Source organism: Chlamydotis macqueenii, chromosome 18 (assembly GCF_036417535.1).
Source record: "Chlamydotis macqueenii isolate bChlMac1 chromosome 18, bChlMac1.mat, whole genome shotgun sequence".
Classification (NCBI taxonomy): domain Eukaryota; kingdom Metazoa; phylum Chordata; class Aves; order Otidiformes; family Otididae; genus Chlamydotis; species Chlamydotis macqueenii.
In genome coordinates, this window is record NC_141573.1 from 221824 (window position 1) to 237678 (window position 15855).

Genomic DNA, 15855 nt, shown 5'->3' on the forward strand with positions numbered 1-15855 from the left:
GTCTTGCGTACTAAGGCTGAGTGCTATGGAGATACCCTTCTTTGTTAGTATGTTTACCTGGTGGCTCCCTCAGGAAGCTAAACATTTTTAAACATCTCAATATTAAAAATATATAATACTTTCAAATGTATCCCTTTACCAGATATTGTCATACATTAGTTGGGTTATTTTTAGCATGTCTTAGAAACATTTCAGTATATCATGTCTTACACTTTCATTTTTACTTTTTTTACATTATCCTTCATGGGAAAGTCAAAGCTGATAACATTTAAAAAAAAAAACCCAAAAACCTGCAGAAGGTATGTCCCTTACAAGTAGATACATTTTGTAGTAAATTTCTGAAAATTTGTTAAGTTTGGTTTTGATTGGCTCTCATACAGGCCTCTTTCAAAACAAAACAGGATTTTTTTCTTCATAAGCATTCTTGGGACTTTTGTATTCTTGAGAGAAGAGGAAAGGAAATCAACTGTAACTTGGTAATGGACTAAAGAGCTCTGATTTAGTTTTGGTTTTGTTTTTTTAAAGTAGACAAGGTATAACTTTTTCAAGGACATATTTTACTTCTTCTTTACAGGTATAAGTAGCCCTGTGTTTAGCACTTTTTGCCAGTTATATAAGCTCAGATAGCTGCTTTATACATCTCTGTGCCTCATCTATACAAACGTTTAATTTCTAGTTCCTTCAAACTATTCCAGGACCACCGTGCATTGTTTTCTGTATTTCAGAAAAAAAAAAAAAAAGATGGGTTTGATGAAAGGTATTTTCTTGTACCAGCTATTGTGCTGTCATTATGCTTCTCTGTTTTAATGTTGCGGTAAAACTGGATCTGTGTGTTACCAGTTTGCAGAGTTAGTTTTAAACTATCATTTACGCAGTAGCATGAAATAACAAGCTAATTAAGTGTGCAGGCATTTTTAATAAATATAAGCATATTCTAGCTTTGTTAATAATGAGACATTAATAACCAATTAAAGCAGAAACTCTGTTAATTTTAAATAAAAAAATAAATTCAAGCATAGGTTTTTTTGTCACAGGCAGCTAAATTTAGTCCGCTCTCTTTTGAAGATGTTGTAGTCCAATATGTAAAAGATTTACCGCTGTTAGAGTTTAGCAGTGTCCAGAGAAGCAGTAATCTTTGTCAGCTGATAAATGTAAGTTTTCAGAAATGTGTTATCCATTTTCTCTATGGCTGAAATACTTTATTCAACTAAAATAATCTTTCTTATGTCCCTTTTTAAAATGTATGGAGATTATATTCAATCACTAAAAGAGGTGATAATTTTAAATCTGAAATTTTTAAGGCAATGGGAGAGTAACTTGGAGGGATGCTTCTGGTTTCCAGAAAATCACCTATTCTTTCCCCTGACTTGTCCGTATGCATCAATATGTTCAGACTCATATTTTTACTGGAACTAAAAGAAGATTTTTTTTTTTTGAATTAACATCCATTTATTGGTTATTTTTTTTCAACTGTGATTGAAAGAAGCTACTGTGTCTTAATTACTCTTGTATACTCAGTATTGCCACTTTTCTCAAGAATTATTAAGTAGTGCAGTACTGGAAGAAATAAAAACTTCTCTATGCTCCTTACACATGAATTGACCTTTCTAATGTGTCATCTCTAGTCACTTTGTAGCTGACTGCTGTTTGTTGTATTGTTAGACCGTACTATTTTTTGTATTTCTTCAGCTCTGTTTACAATATATCTACTGGAGTGGTATACATGTATATTAATGAGACAGAGTTCTAAAGCAGCTGTTGTTATGAAAGCCTAAACTCTGTATCAATACATATACATTCATATTATACTCCTCTTTTAGATTCGTTGTGCACAAACAAAATTTTGACTGGAACCACTAAAGTCGGCTCAGCTACCTTGGATTGTATAGTAAACCCAGACGCAGAAGAAAAGGTATGAAGAAGTTTAAAATGCCTAAAATATCTGTATGCATATGTGTGTATAACTAAATACATAGCATATTATTCTTATTTGAGTAAATATTAAAAACTGAAGCAATATACATTATGTGGTCAGTTAGTAATGAGCGTAAGTTAGATGAGAGCCAGCAAAGATTGTTTTCAGCCAAACTTACGCTCATTCTTTCTAGGGAGTAAATTTTGACTAGTCATTCTCTGGTACAAGTCACTCCTAATCTTTCAAACCCTTCTTGATATTTTTTTTTTCCACTTGCAAATTCTTAAATTATTGTGTATCCCCTCTTCAAGTTTTCCATTGTAAATCCATATTTTAGCCTTTTTTTAAAATACCAAAAATCTTTCAATATGTTTTGTAATGAGGTGAATAGAGATGAAAAGGTAGATACTGTGTCGCTACTGGACTCTGATGAGAAGGTCGTGTGAGGCCTTGGTTGGAGACAGATGTGCAAATGGGATGGCATGCTTGGTTAGGGGAGTGGGTGGCTTTTCCTGGGAGAACCTCATAACTGCTGTCTCTTGGGGCTTGCCAGCCCCCGGGCCCCACCGACAGGCCATCTGACTGCGCTAGGCTTCCGTGCGTGCCCCGTAAGCCACTGGGAAATTACTCAGTATGACCAGGAGAAATAACTGAGCACCAATGTCAGTTTGGAGCTCTCGCCACCCAAGGAAAAAATTACTGGCTCTAGGAGCATCTTTACTCAGTTCTAGGATTTACAAATGTCATTCCCATTGTGTTATTTTGAAGATTAGGAACAATATCTACATTAAAGTGTGACAGAGGCATCTCTCAGAAAAATAAGGAATGGAATTACAATTAAATTAATTCCAATTAAAAGAGTTGAAAACTGGGACAACTATCTAATACTACATAAGGAGTAAGTCGTTATATGTTCTCCCCTTCCTGCCTCCTGGAGATTTCATGGTGTAGTAAACAGAGTTTAAAGTAAGAGAGATTAAAATCCAATTAAAAAATAAGAATTTCCTAATTTAAAAGTAATCTGTAAAATATACAAATATCTGTTTCATACTTTAATCTTACTGTTATGGCTCACCAGAAACCATCTAAGTTAAAAAAATTTAAGTAATAGCTAAGTAAAAAATAAGGATGAGAGGTGCTGATTACATTAAAAGCTAAGAGCTTTAAGAACTGAAACAATATAAATGTTTAAATAAAACATTTATAAGCTGTGGGAACCTTGTGTGAAAACACGCACAACACACCAGACACAGATCATGTTTAATCTTAGTTGTATCTTTTTACTGAATATAGAAGAAGATTTGTTTGTTCCTGCCATCAGATTATATTTAGGAAATCATTGTGTGCCAGTACAGACAATACAGATTTATTTTTTCCTCTTTGGCTACTTCCAGAAATAGGTGAAAACTGAATTTTTTACCAACTATTATTTTCTGTTGCAGAAAATGTTTCACAAGCTACTGTCCCAGATACGTTCTCATTTTCTTTGCATTTCTTTAAGTGGGGATAGAGCCTTTAAAGAAGAGAGTGGCTTTACCTTGGAAGACAGTAAGATAGGAGCTGAACATTCTCTGTGCCAGAGATTAATCCTTTGTTTCATGATACTGAAGTATGATTGAATGCTCAGGGCTGGATATGAGAACATTTTTCAGGCAGCGATGTGCATCCTCAGTGTAAACTGCTGGATTACTTGTGCTTTATATTTATAGGCATGTGAACAAAATGCTGGAATTGTAGTTAATGCTGTCTTCACTGATGTTGAGCTATCATTTCCTGTCTATTTCTGCTGTCTGCTTTATTTCTTCTTCCTTAGTTCATAACAAGCCTTCTTAGGCAGAGACTGGCAGCTGGAAACAGTCCTGAGAATATTTTACAAACCATGGGCAAAACTTCATTAGAGTTCCTTACTGGATTTTAGAAGTGCTTATCTTTTAACATTCTTCTACACTGTCTCTGTACTTCTTACATTTATTAATTGCATACTAAGGATGTACTTAAGGCCATGATGAATTACAGGCAAAAATATTTCTACCTCAGGGATTTTAGAATCTGTTGAGCCATAACGCTGTTGAGCAATATCTATCGAGGTACAGATGTGAAGTTAATACAGAGAGCCATAGTGGTAGTTTTCTTTTTCCATGTGATGTAACAGAGGTTCTGGGACCATCATCTCAAAATGATAGACTCCAGAGCTAAAACGTAGCTAAAGAAAAAGAGGAAAGTTTATTGTGGAAGCTAGTAAAATAGGCACGTAGATTTTTGCAAGTATGTACATTTTTCTTCTTTTGTCTTTGTATCAGCTCTGATAAAAGTTTTTCCTCCCACTTTTATTTAGTACCCATGTTTTCTCTCTTTTGTATTGTGGAGTTTTACTCTGGACATGGACCTAAAAGTAAAAAGATTTCTGAGTTCTACTCCTAACTCTACAGTTTACAATCTTGTCACCAGAAAAAAAAAAAATCTTCTGTATAATACTGTTGAATGTTCTTATGAAAAGTTCAGAAAAAAAATTGAAGTTTAAGTAAATGGTATTCCTTCCCCAGCCATGTGATGTGCTTTTGCCTCTTGGTACAGTGAAGGTGGTACGCAGAGTGATACCCAGTGGTACTATAATTTGTTATTGCCTTGACCTCTCTTTATGTTAAGCGTCAGTCTGCTAATTTCACTGTTCATATGATTAAGGTAGAATGTAATAATTTGTGGCTGCTGGTATTAATTGCTTTGATGCAAATTGCTATATGTACGCCAAAGTGGTGTTCCTTTTCTCTTTCACTTTGGTGTCTTCATATTTTTAGATTCTAGTCCTGCACTAATTTCTCCACCTTTCACCCGCATAGTGTTTGTGGACCTGTATGCTTTCCATGTATGTTCTCAAGGGCCTCCTCTTTTATGGTAAAACTATCCAAAGAAATAAGAGAATGGAAGTTGCATGACACACTAAGGCAAGGGTGGTTGTTTTTTTTTTTTTTTTGTCAGTGTGGATAACACTTTTCAATGTGTACTCCTTGAATCTCAGTGTTCAGGATGAGTTAGTTGAAAACTGATTGGGATTGCACAGCTATAGTGTCATACACTTGTAACTAGTTTATGTATAGAAAAGTAAACATATAGATGAGCAAGAGTTTTGTAAAATTATTTTAATGTATGTGACCTATTTAGATACTTGTGGCAATGTGTAGTATTTAAAAGGTCTATGGGGAGATGATTTGTTCAGTGAATGATGAGTATTTAAACTACTTCTCTGTAGTAAGGGGGCTGAAAGAGGGTAGTATATAGCTCTTGAAAAACAAGGATATGATCTTTTGGGTAAATACTTTACAATATTGTATATGTGCAAGTGGACTCAACTAGATTTGCAGAGACAAAACTGATTGTACAATCTTTACTTCTCACTCTGCAGCCTTTCTCTTTAAAACAATGTTTTAAGTCATATCTACCTCATATGTGTTTATGCATGTGATGATTACACAAAGAAGGGTTTGTGGTAGCTTGCTATCTGCTGTAAAGTAGGTGTTTTTCCACGTTTTATCTTTAAATTAACTGCTCTCTAGTTTACAGTTCTATGGTATTTATCCTACGTGTATCATTTTACACTTACAGTTAACAGGATTTGTGGAAACGTCTCAGGCTGTTATAGTCTTTTGTGGCTTAATTTGCCCTATATTGCTAACAAAATCTTGAAAGTGGACCCTCAAAAATTGGCTGTAGGCTTCAACTTTGCAATTTTTCTTCAACTAGTGTCTAATGCATGTTTGTACAAATCACTGAACCCTCAGATCATACTTTCAAAATATCCATTATAAGCATTATCTGTTGTTTTCAGGGGCCAAAACCCAAAGTTCTTGAAGAAAAGATGGTTGATCTTGGACAACAGTTATCTGCCATGGGTCCTGGTGTTGATCTTCGATGTGGTGTCAGGTGCACTCTACAAGGAATGCAAAATAAACTGGAGGAAGCAGCAAGAAAAATCTCAATTCTGAGCCAAGAGAAGCAGCAGCTGATTGAAATGGGAAACAGACTCAGGGCAGAACTCAGAATGGCATTAAAGGAAGGTAAATTTATTCTACAGAAGAATGCTAGCTTATATATTTATAATAAGCCCTAGGAATGAGATCATCTTTTGAGCTGGAGAGAGCTAGGCTTTAATATGAAAACAAAATGCTGGACCTGACTGATTCTTGATCTGCATCATTTGTGTGACAGTGTGGTGCTAATTGTTGCAAGTAGGATTATTCTGTGATAGGAGGTGCTAACATAGAACAATGAGAGGCTGTAGGCAGTAACTTGTTGATGAACACCTTAGATTAAGGACTCCCTGGTGCTTAGATGTCAGTGAGGGAACTGGGAGTTGAACTAAGACTTTAAGAAGAGGTACTTTAAAGAGGTACTTTACCTCTTGGAATAAAAACTAATGCTTTATGAAAGTGGAAGAGAAAGAAGAATAAGCTTACTGTAGAGTAAACTTGAATCAATATATCATGTAAGAAGATTTCAATGTGGACATTTAAGTTCCATGCAACAATTGCTCTGGCAATGAAGCAAAGGAAAAAAAACAGAAGGCCCGTTTCTGCATAGCGTTGAATCCATCTGCAAATGAGGAGGTTTGTGTTCTGTGGTTCATTTATATCTTCTGTAAACTCTTGCTGGGAATGTAATATCGATGACAAAGTAACAACAGAGAATGCCTTCCTCAGTATTTTCTCTCCTTTATAGGACTTCGGCATCCTGTTAGCTCTAAGCACTGCACAGTTTGTATTGCATCTGGTAGTCTTTTTCCAAGAGAGCTTGTCAAAAGAACACAGTGTCAGCTATCAGCTTTAAAGCATCTACAGCACAGACTTACAATACAGGTAATATGTTCTCTGAAATCTAGTGATAATGAGTGGTTAAGCCAGTTCTAATTCCATTAATATAACTTTCCTTAAAATTCTGTATTTAAATGTCTTTTACTGACTTTAGCTCATATCTTCCTTTAGTACCTTGGAAGATTTCATAGAATCATAGAATATCCTGACCTGGAAGGGACCCATGAGGATCTTTGAATCCTGACTCCACACAGGGCAACCTAGAAGTTAAACCATGTATCTAAGAGCGTTGTCCAAATGCTTCTTGAACACTGACAGGCTTGGGGCCATGACCACTCACTGGGGAGCTTGTTCCAGTGTTTGACCACCCTCTCAAGTTCTTCCTGATATCCAGTTTGAACTTCCCTTGGTGCAGCTTTAAGCCATTCCCTTGCATCCTATCACTGGACACCAGAAAGAAGAGATAGTACCTCCCTCTCTGCTACCCCTCGAGAGGAAATTGTAGACAGCAATGAGGTCATCCCTCAGTTTCCTCTTTTATAAGCTGAACAAGCCAAGCATCCTCAGTTGCTCCTCCTAAGTCTTGCCCTCTAGTCCTTTCACCATCTTTGTTGCCCTCCTTTGGGCACATTCTAATATTTCTATATCCTTCTTATATTGTGGAACACAAAACTGCACACAGTACTCAAGGTGAGGCCACAGCGATGCTGATTATAATGACAGTCACTCCCTTTGACTGGTTAGCCATACTATACCTAATGCACCTCAGGATACGGTTGACCCTTTTGGACACCCGGTCACATTGTTGACTCGTATTGAGCTTACCATCAACTAGAACCCCCCAATCCCTTTCTGTAGGGCTGCACTCCAGCCTCTTGTCCCCCAGTCTGTACAGATATCCAGGATTGCACTGTCCCAGGTGCAGGATCCAACATTTGCTTTTGTTAAATTTCATACCGTTGGTGATTGCTAAGCACTCCGATCTATCAAGATCTCTCTGTAAAGTCTCTCTACCCTCAAGGGGACCAACGAGACTTCCTAATTTCGTATCTGTGGCAAACTTACTTAGCATGCACTCAACTCCTGTGCCTAGGTCATTGCTAAAAAAATTGAAGAGAACTGACCCTAAAATTGAGCCCTGGGGAACGCCACTAGTGACTGGCCGCCAGCCAGATGTTACCTCATTTACTTAAAGGATTATATTTGGAACTTCAAAATGAAAACACTTGTGTTAACGTAGCATAAATGCAATCCTGAATTACAAGTAAGAGTTTCATAAAGCTTAATTTTAAATAAGCAAAGTAGGCCATTTAAAGGATTTGCTGTATGTTCTAAGATAAACTTGAAACTGATTAATTGGTGAGCTTATGTCCAAATATCCACAGTGGCGGGATTCTAAAGCACTCTTGTCCAAATTACTGTAATAGCACATTTTCCATATATGAAAGCAAGATACATAATTAACCTATTTCTTATCTTTTGTAATTAAAATACAAATTTTAATAGTTTAAATTGCAGCTTTCATCAGAGAGAGAAATGCATAAATCCTGGCTCCGCTAGTAGGTAGTGGCAGACCTCCCAGTGACTTTGATAGTCAGGATTTCACTATGTACTTTACTTAATTGATCAGCGGATCTGTTCCTGTGAGGATTGAGTCAGAGCAGCTGATTGTCGTTGTAGTTTTGAGGGCAGTAAACAATGTTCTTTCAGAAAGGGTGAGGTTGTTGCTCTGAGGTATAAAACTCCAGTAGAATTATTAACCAAGTTCAGTTGGGGAAATACTTCCTCTGGGAACCTGTCTGGGCAACTTGTTCCAGTGTTTGATCACCCAGTAAAGAAGGTTGAGGTTTGCATTTGTTTTTTTTTTTTTCTCCCATTATGCTTAAGCGGAATGTCCTGTACTTCACTTTCTGCCCATTGTCTCTCATTCTTCCAGTGTATACCTCTGAAAAGAGTCTGGCTTAGTCATCTTTACCTCCTCACATCATCTCCATGAGGTGCTTATACATATTGAAAAGATCACTCCTGATGTATCTCTTCTGGAGACTAAACAAGGCCAGCTTCCCCAACCTCTCCTCATATGTCAGATGCTCCACTTTGTTGATCATCTTTGTGGCTGTTTGTTGGATGTACTCCAGTATGTCCATGTCTGTCCTGTACTGGGAGCCCAAAAGTGGACGCAGTACTCTAAATGTGGTTGCACTAGTGCTTGGTAGGAAATTATCACCTCTCTTTACCTGCTGGCAGTGCTTTTCCTGATGCAGCCCAGGATGCTCTTGGCCAAAGGCCTCAAGAACTCATTACTGCCTTATGTTCAACTTGTAGTGCACTAAGTTTCCTGCTTCTTTTCTGCTGAGCTGCTTTTCAAGCAGTAAGCCTCCAGCCAATTAGATTGAAACTGCAATCTCTGCCTTTGGGGAAAAATCAACTGAATTAAAGCTGATCTCCTCTGGAGGATCCTGTTTATTCTTAATTCTCTCTTTATGCATTCTTATTTCTCTTAACTGAAATCAAGAATAGATTGAGAGCCTTTTTGTGGATTACTGAAGTTTATCTGGGAATACGTAGGAGATGGAAGTTTAATGTTTCTCTTTTAACATACTAAGTATCTCTGTGATAATATGAAATGACACAGGAGAGAACGCTATCGTGTTGTCACATTCCACTAAGAAATCACAACTGTCAGACATTTACTTGAAAATTTTACCATCTGAACACATTCTAAAACCATCTTAAACATTTTTACATCTAGACAGATTCTAAAAAGATGATATGGAATACACGTGTTTTAAGCATGCCATCCTGTGTTTTTTTGAGCGTGAAGATATTACTAATTTCTTCAGATGTTACTGGCTGGCCTAGGTATATATGAACCATCTGGTCAGACAGTTTGAATGACAAAGGTGAGTTTCTTCAAAGAGCCAGTGGAAGTGAATTCTAATGAATATTTCATTTTTCTTACAGTTAAGAATGGTGTTGAAGAAAAAGAAAACATATTAACCTCTGTAGTTGCTTAGAATAAGTGCTACAAATTAGGTAAATGAAGATTAAGTACTCAGCTGGTGCTAATTTAACCAGTTTTAAGTCTGGGGATGATGCACTTTCAATTTGCAACTTAGTTCTGCCACTTCTTTTTTTTCCTGTGAAGTAAAACAGCGCTGCACATTAGCCATATAATTATACCCATGAGGGATGTTAGCTGGACTAAACTTCTGGTCAGTGGACTTAAGAAAATAGTGTAAAAAGTTGTAGTGCAAAGATCATCCAGCAATTAAATTTGAGAACAAGTGTTGACAGGGTCAAGTTTAGTGTTTTGCTATTAGGTCTTTAGGCAGACAGTTATCCAGCTTCTGCACAGGATTGCTATTTTCTTGGATAAACAGGTTGTACTCTTTGGAGGGCTCAAACATTCGAATATGAAAGGAAAAGGCTCTCCAGGCATCCAAAGTATGCAGCAGTGTTTCAGCCAGGAAAGGCATATATTTGGTTAAGAAAATGGGTACACGTGTTTCTTGGCTAAGGTCAATCTATCAGATTAAATGTATGGCAACATTTTTGAATATGTTGTAAGGGAACTTGGCAGGGAAGAACTCTGTATTTGGCCATCCTGTCACAGATGCTTGAATTTCTCTTAGCTTTTTCCTAGTAGAAGATATCCAACAGGAGGGGCGCTCCTGTTTGATAGAAAAAGCTTGCCTGAAGTCCAAATTACTATGCTGTTAGAGTAAATTAGAGCCAAATTTGAACAGGTTGTTTGAGTGGAAATAAGCCCCTGCTCTTCTTTACTGCCCATTAGTCAATGAAGAAGCTTTAAAGGTTGCAATGTGAGCAAACATTGTAAACCATCCATCAGACAGTGATAAACTGAGAATGCCATCTGGTGTACCTTTACAGAGCTAATGGAGACTTACTCTTCCTTAGATATAGCAGATAGTCTAGAATAACATAAATAGAGAACTGTAATAGGGTAGGTAAGGGCAACGTGAGCTGGCGAGTCTGGTATATTTTACCAAATTTATCTAATCAAGTTCTTTTGACATCAAAAGTATTAGTGAGAGCATCAAAAATACTAGTTAGGACATACCATAGTGAAAGCCCTCTGGGTTCCAAGACTGGGAAGGCTCCCGTTGTTCGAACTCTGTGAGAACAGCTCTGGGAATGCAGCACTATTTTGCAGTTCTTCATTGACAGTCTGAGGACCTGATCAAGAGCTGTCACAGCAGTACTGTCACAAGAAGTAGTAGCATCTTGTCATAGGAAGGTCCTCAGAGGAAAGAATTGGGGAGCATTAAATAAATAGCATTGCTGGCATACCAGTGATCATCTTATGGGACAGTGGTATGAGCTACTTGTGGAGCAGGAGATCTTAAACTTCTTGTAAAACTCCAAGGTGAAAAGGTCAACTCTGGTCATAGATGATAGTCCTGAGCATATGATTCTAATCTCCTTCTTGTATGGTTTCAGAAGGAAATCGGTGAGGCAGCTGTTAAAGTGTGCGGGAAGCCTGAACAGTGGTCTGACAACAGGTGAACTTAGTGTGGAATGCCTCATCATGCTTGTGGATTTATAATTTGTTCAGAGTGCTCGTGAACATCTTATTAACTTGAAGTCACAAGCTTGGTATCCTTTGTTCACCTAAGCTTTCAGTTCAGTGAACTGTTTCTTAAGCTCTTAAACTCTTAACAGCAAGAATAATTTTTACAAAGGAGATTAGGGTCCAGCAAAGTATTTGAGTAGACCTTTTGTAGCCTTCTTGTTTAATCTGTGCACTGCTTGGATTGACGTCTGAAAAGAATTGGTTAAATGCTTATACTAAACATATGTAAATTGGATTTCCAGATTTGGGCAAAATTGCCACAATGAAACTCCACATTTTTTACTTTTTTTTTTCCCTGTAAACCTCTTTAATTTTTCTTTCTTTCACAACTCATCTTATAATTTAGCTAACTCTTAAATTGAGACCAGTGAATATTCATTGCCAATCCAAGTCTTCCCTTGCTTTATATTTAATGAGCTAGGTACTGTGTTGGCTATTTTTCTGACATCTCATATCTCCCATGTTCTTTTTAAAATCATTAAGGGTTGTTCTTGCTTTTGAAAGAAAAAATAGATTTTTAAAATACAATGTCTGAATGGCTCTTGGAGAGGTAGCATTTGAGTGTGAGTTTCCGGATGGTGTGCTGGACTGCAGGGTAGCAGTCCAACCTCTTCAGCGCATGGCTTGCTTAGAGGTCATGGCTGAAGTGGCTATCATTGAGGACCTCTCCAGCTCTGGAACCTTTGGGATCATCTATGATTCTATGTTACAGCTGGAATTTGTCCAGACTATAAAGGATAGCCCTTCTTATATCCAAGCTGTTCACCTTCAGTAATCTCATTCCAGACTGCTCTTTACCCAGAACATACTTGCTAAGGCTCCAGCTCGTGCACTGAAGCTGGGCTCCAGGTTGAGCTTCCAAACACTGCTGTTCTAGTTTCAGTGTTTTTCTTCTAGGTGGTCACTCTCACTAGCCACAGTACATCTGCTCCTATGTTCAAGATCATCATCCTCACTGAACACTGAGAGAATTTATCACTCTCATACCTACAGGAATTTCACTGTCTGCTACTTTATATGATGGGCTCATGTTTTGTTTCTTTAGTCTTAAATATATAGCAAAAGACTTTGATACTTATTTTCATCTCCTTTGACAGGGCTGAAGCAGTTAATTCTTTATCAAACTTGCTTTAATTGCTACATGTTGAAAGCTGTTGAAACTTTGTGAGGTAGCTAGGTTTTTTTAGTTGCTGACAAATTACTTTTCCATAGCTGCTTTATTTTATTTGGTTTTTTTAGAACTTCCTTGGGAGTCTTTCTTCTGTAATTTAATAGTAGGAAAAGAAAGTGAAGAATGACCCCAACAATATGAGCTTCAGTAACAAGCAGGATGATAGTAATGGCAGCAAGAAATTTAAATTTTGAACATATTCAGTAAGAGGTTTATTAAGAGGGTAGTTTGGCCCTTACATTCTGAAGGGAATGTAATTTCGTTTGATATTATTTATAACTGATTATTTTAAATCTAGCAGTGTAACAGCAAACTGAGCTATAAATGTATTTATTTAGAGACCATGAGTTATTTGTGGTGTTGTGATATTTCACATTAGGAGCTGCAGAATGCAAAGCACCAGCACCCCTCAAGGATCTCTCCTCTAATTGCTTGTCATAGCTTAAAGGAAGAAGCAACTCCAAGCCGCTGTAGGAAAGAAACAGAATTACCATCTGCTGAGGTACAGTGCAATTTTATCATCAATGTAATTTTCCTTCAGTGGTATTTTTCAAATGCAGTTCCTCAACAGTCATCTCTTGATAAACTTAAAAATATATGTATTTTTTTAAGTTACGCATTATCCTGTGCAAAATAGTATCTGTTAACATTTAAAGAACTAGGGTTTCTCAATCACTTTCATGATGTTGTAATGAATCTTCTTGTACAGTGTTTCAGAATTTAAAATAATTATTTTCTTTTGTATTGCCTCTTTCTGAAACCTTCTAGCTTTCCAAGACCAAGAAGCCACTCTGAGATTTAACCAATTTTCAGATGTCTTTTATGTGAAAAGTATGTACCTCTGTAAGATTGTGTTTGAATTTGAACAGGTTCAGCTAGATTTCTCTATTGAAAATCATGGGCCAGAGCATACATCCTCAAAGATCATTGAAAGGCAGAGTCCTAGTCAAGCCCAGCAGGTCCGGCTTTCTTCATCTAGAGTACATAATTTCTGCCAAGGTATTTGTCAGTCTTTAGAAATGGAATCAAGCCCTTCTGTTCTCAGTTCTCAAAGGAATGCTAACCAAGGTAAGCATGCTTTGTAAAGTAGTCACAGTATTTTACTCTTCTAGAAGAATGGAAGTATGGTAGTGGATTCTGCCCCCTTCCACTAATTTTTTTACATGACTGCTACTGTTGTTACAGTCCTGTAATCAGAATCTTCAGATTCTAACTAACAAGTTACTTGAAGGGAATTTCACAGTTGCCAGCAGAAGTAAGAATTAAGAGGAATGCCTGTATAGCTCTCTAGTTGTAATGCCATTGCTGAAAATCCTTGCCCCCTTTTATTATATGGGACAAAAAGTAATGGCCTTAAATTATAATACTGGAAAAACTTTAGGCATGGTTAATAGTGGAGTATGTTCCCCAGAAGGATTGTAGACTCTTCTTTATTAAAGGTCTTTATAAATAGACAGACAACCATTTCTCCAGAATGTTGCAAGTAAAGGGGATTTTTATTTTTTTTAATAAGACGCTTAGCATTCAATAAATTACTTCTTACAATGCTGTGGGGCTTGTGTAGGTTGTTTAGTTTTTATATTATTATTTTTATCATTATCATTATTCCTGAAATCTGATAGCAGCTGTGGAGTAATAGGGCACCCATTTAGCCTTTTCAAATGAGCTTTATACTAATAGTGACCTGTTACCATTACGTAGATACTTGTTTGCCATTAACCACATACCAGACTGCAGGAGCAAGAATGCAACCAGTGGGTTAAGGGAAGTGGTTTGTTGCCCCCTAGTTGGTACTTATGAGGCCACATCTGGAGTACTGTGTCCAATTTTGGACCCTCTGGTACAAAAGAGAGACAAACTGGAGTCCAGTGGAGAGCCACTAAAATGGCTAGGGCATTGGAAGACGTTTCACAAGATGAGGTTTAGAGAGTTGGGTTGTTCAGTGTTGAAAAGAAAGAGCCAATGTGCAATCTGATTGCTGCTTTTTAACTACCCGATGAGCAATTTTGGAGAAGACAGAGCCAGACTCTTGGAGGTGCACAGTGAAGAGAAAAGAGCCAAGGGACACAAGTTGTGTCAAGATACATTCTGAGCAGCAAGTGATAACCACTGTGACATTTCACCCAGAGGTCCTTTCCAATCTACGTTACATCTATTTTTAAACCAGTGTATAGGTGCAATGAACCATCTTTAGCAGCATACAAGGAAAAAAATATTTAAAAGGGCTTTCCAAATGAGGTATGGATTATAAGTGTATTTATTCATAACAGCAGTGCATTGCAGGGACAAAGTAATTTGCATTGACAGACTTGTAGGACTGTAATGGACAGTCATGATTCATGTGCTTTTTTTTTTTTTGTGGGGCTGGGACTGAAGTAGGAAGAGTATTTTAGGTCAGGCCTATATTGACAGGATAAGCAAAAGGATGTCTTTGAAACATTACTGATAGTGCCATGCAGTTTCATGCTGCTGTATGCATGATGCAACACCACTGGCAGCCTTACAAGGACATCAGTTTCTTAATGTCTAGAAATTTCCAGCCACAGTTGCAAAACTTACTGTAGAATTTTGGGGTCTAGAGAATTGTAAAAGATGATACTGCCAACATGAAATAAGAGAAACATCAATAAGGGGTGATATTTTTCTGAGAACAACCTTAATTTGATCTCTGCATCCAGATGTACCCTAAGAACTTTTGACTGGATCTTCTTACTCAAACATGCAGGCCCTGAAATACTGCATTGTAAGAACACGACTTTTAAAAACTCTTTTATGTTGCTGAGCTTTCTCCTCCAGGAAGCCAGCCAAATGGTATCCTTAATTCTACTAGACTGAATTCTTCATTTCAGGAAACAAGATTTTGAAAGAAAATATTTCTTTTTGGAAGAATATCACCTCAGAGCAGAATATACAGAATTTTCAAGGAGTTCTTGTCCGATTTTTAGCAGAGGCTTGCTTGCATTATTTTTCACACCTGAGCTATGGAAAATAAATTCAATCTTTCCTGTTTAAAACCACTCACATGAATTTAATACATTCGTCAAATGCATGGTTACAGTGAATAGAACCGTCATTAAGATGCAATAACTTGGTACTAGGCTTTCAGATACAAGTGACACACACATGGACTTGAAAGCTCAGTAACAAAAACTGATTTGCAACAAAGCAAGTTAGTTTGCTTGTTCAAACATTCTTTTTACAAGTTCAACTCAGTATAAATCTATCACACCAGTACCTGTGTTTTATGGGCATTTCTGGTGAAACAGAAACAATTGTAATGTGAGAATGATTTTCTGAACCTGTTGAATCAGCCTCATTTGTTTTTTTTCATGTACAAAACAGCCTATTGGGACTTTAAATGGTTGGC

The 15855-nt window shown here is 37.1% G+C and overlaps 1 protein-coding gene across 1 annotated transcript in view; it reads left to right on the forward strand.

Moving 5' to 3' along the window:
• CCDC57 (coiled-coil domain containing 57) overlaps nt 1–15855 on the forward strand; it is a 33120-nt gene that overhangs the window by 12101 nt on the left and 5164 nt on the right. Inside the window, exons 5-9 of the mRNA XM_086762450.1 lie at nt 1821–1912; nt 5739–5967; nt 6629–6765; nt 12868–12990; nt 13358–13556. Of these exons, the coding sequence (XP_086618576.1) occupies nt 1821–1912; nt 5739–5967; nt 6629–6765; nt 12868–12990; nt 13358–13556 (780 nt within the window). The remainder of the gene's footprint in view (nt 1–1820; nt 1913–5738; nt 5968–6628; nt 6766–12867; nt 12991–13357; nt 13557–15855) is intronic.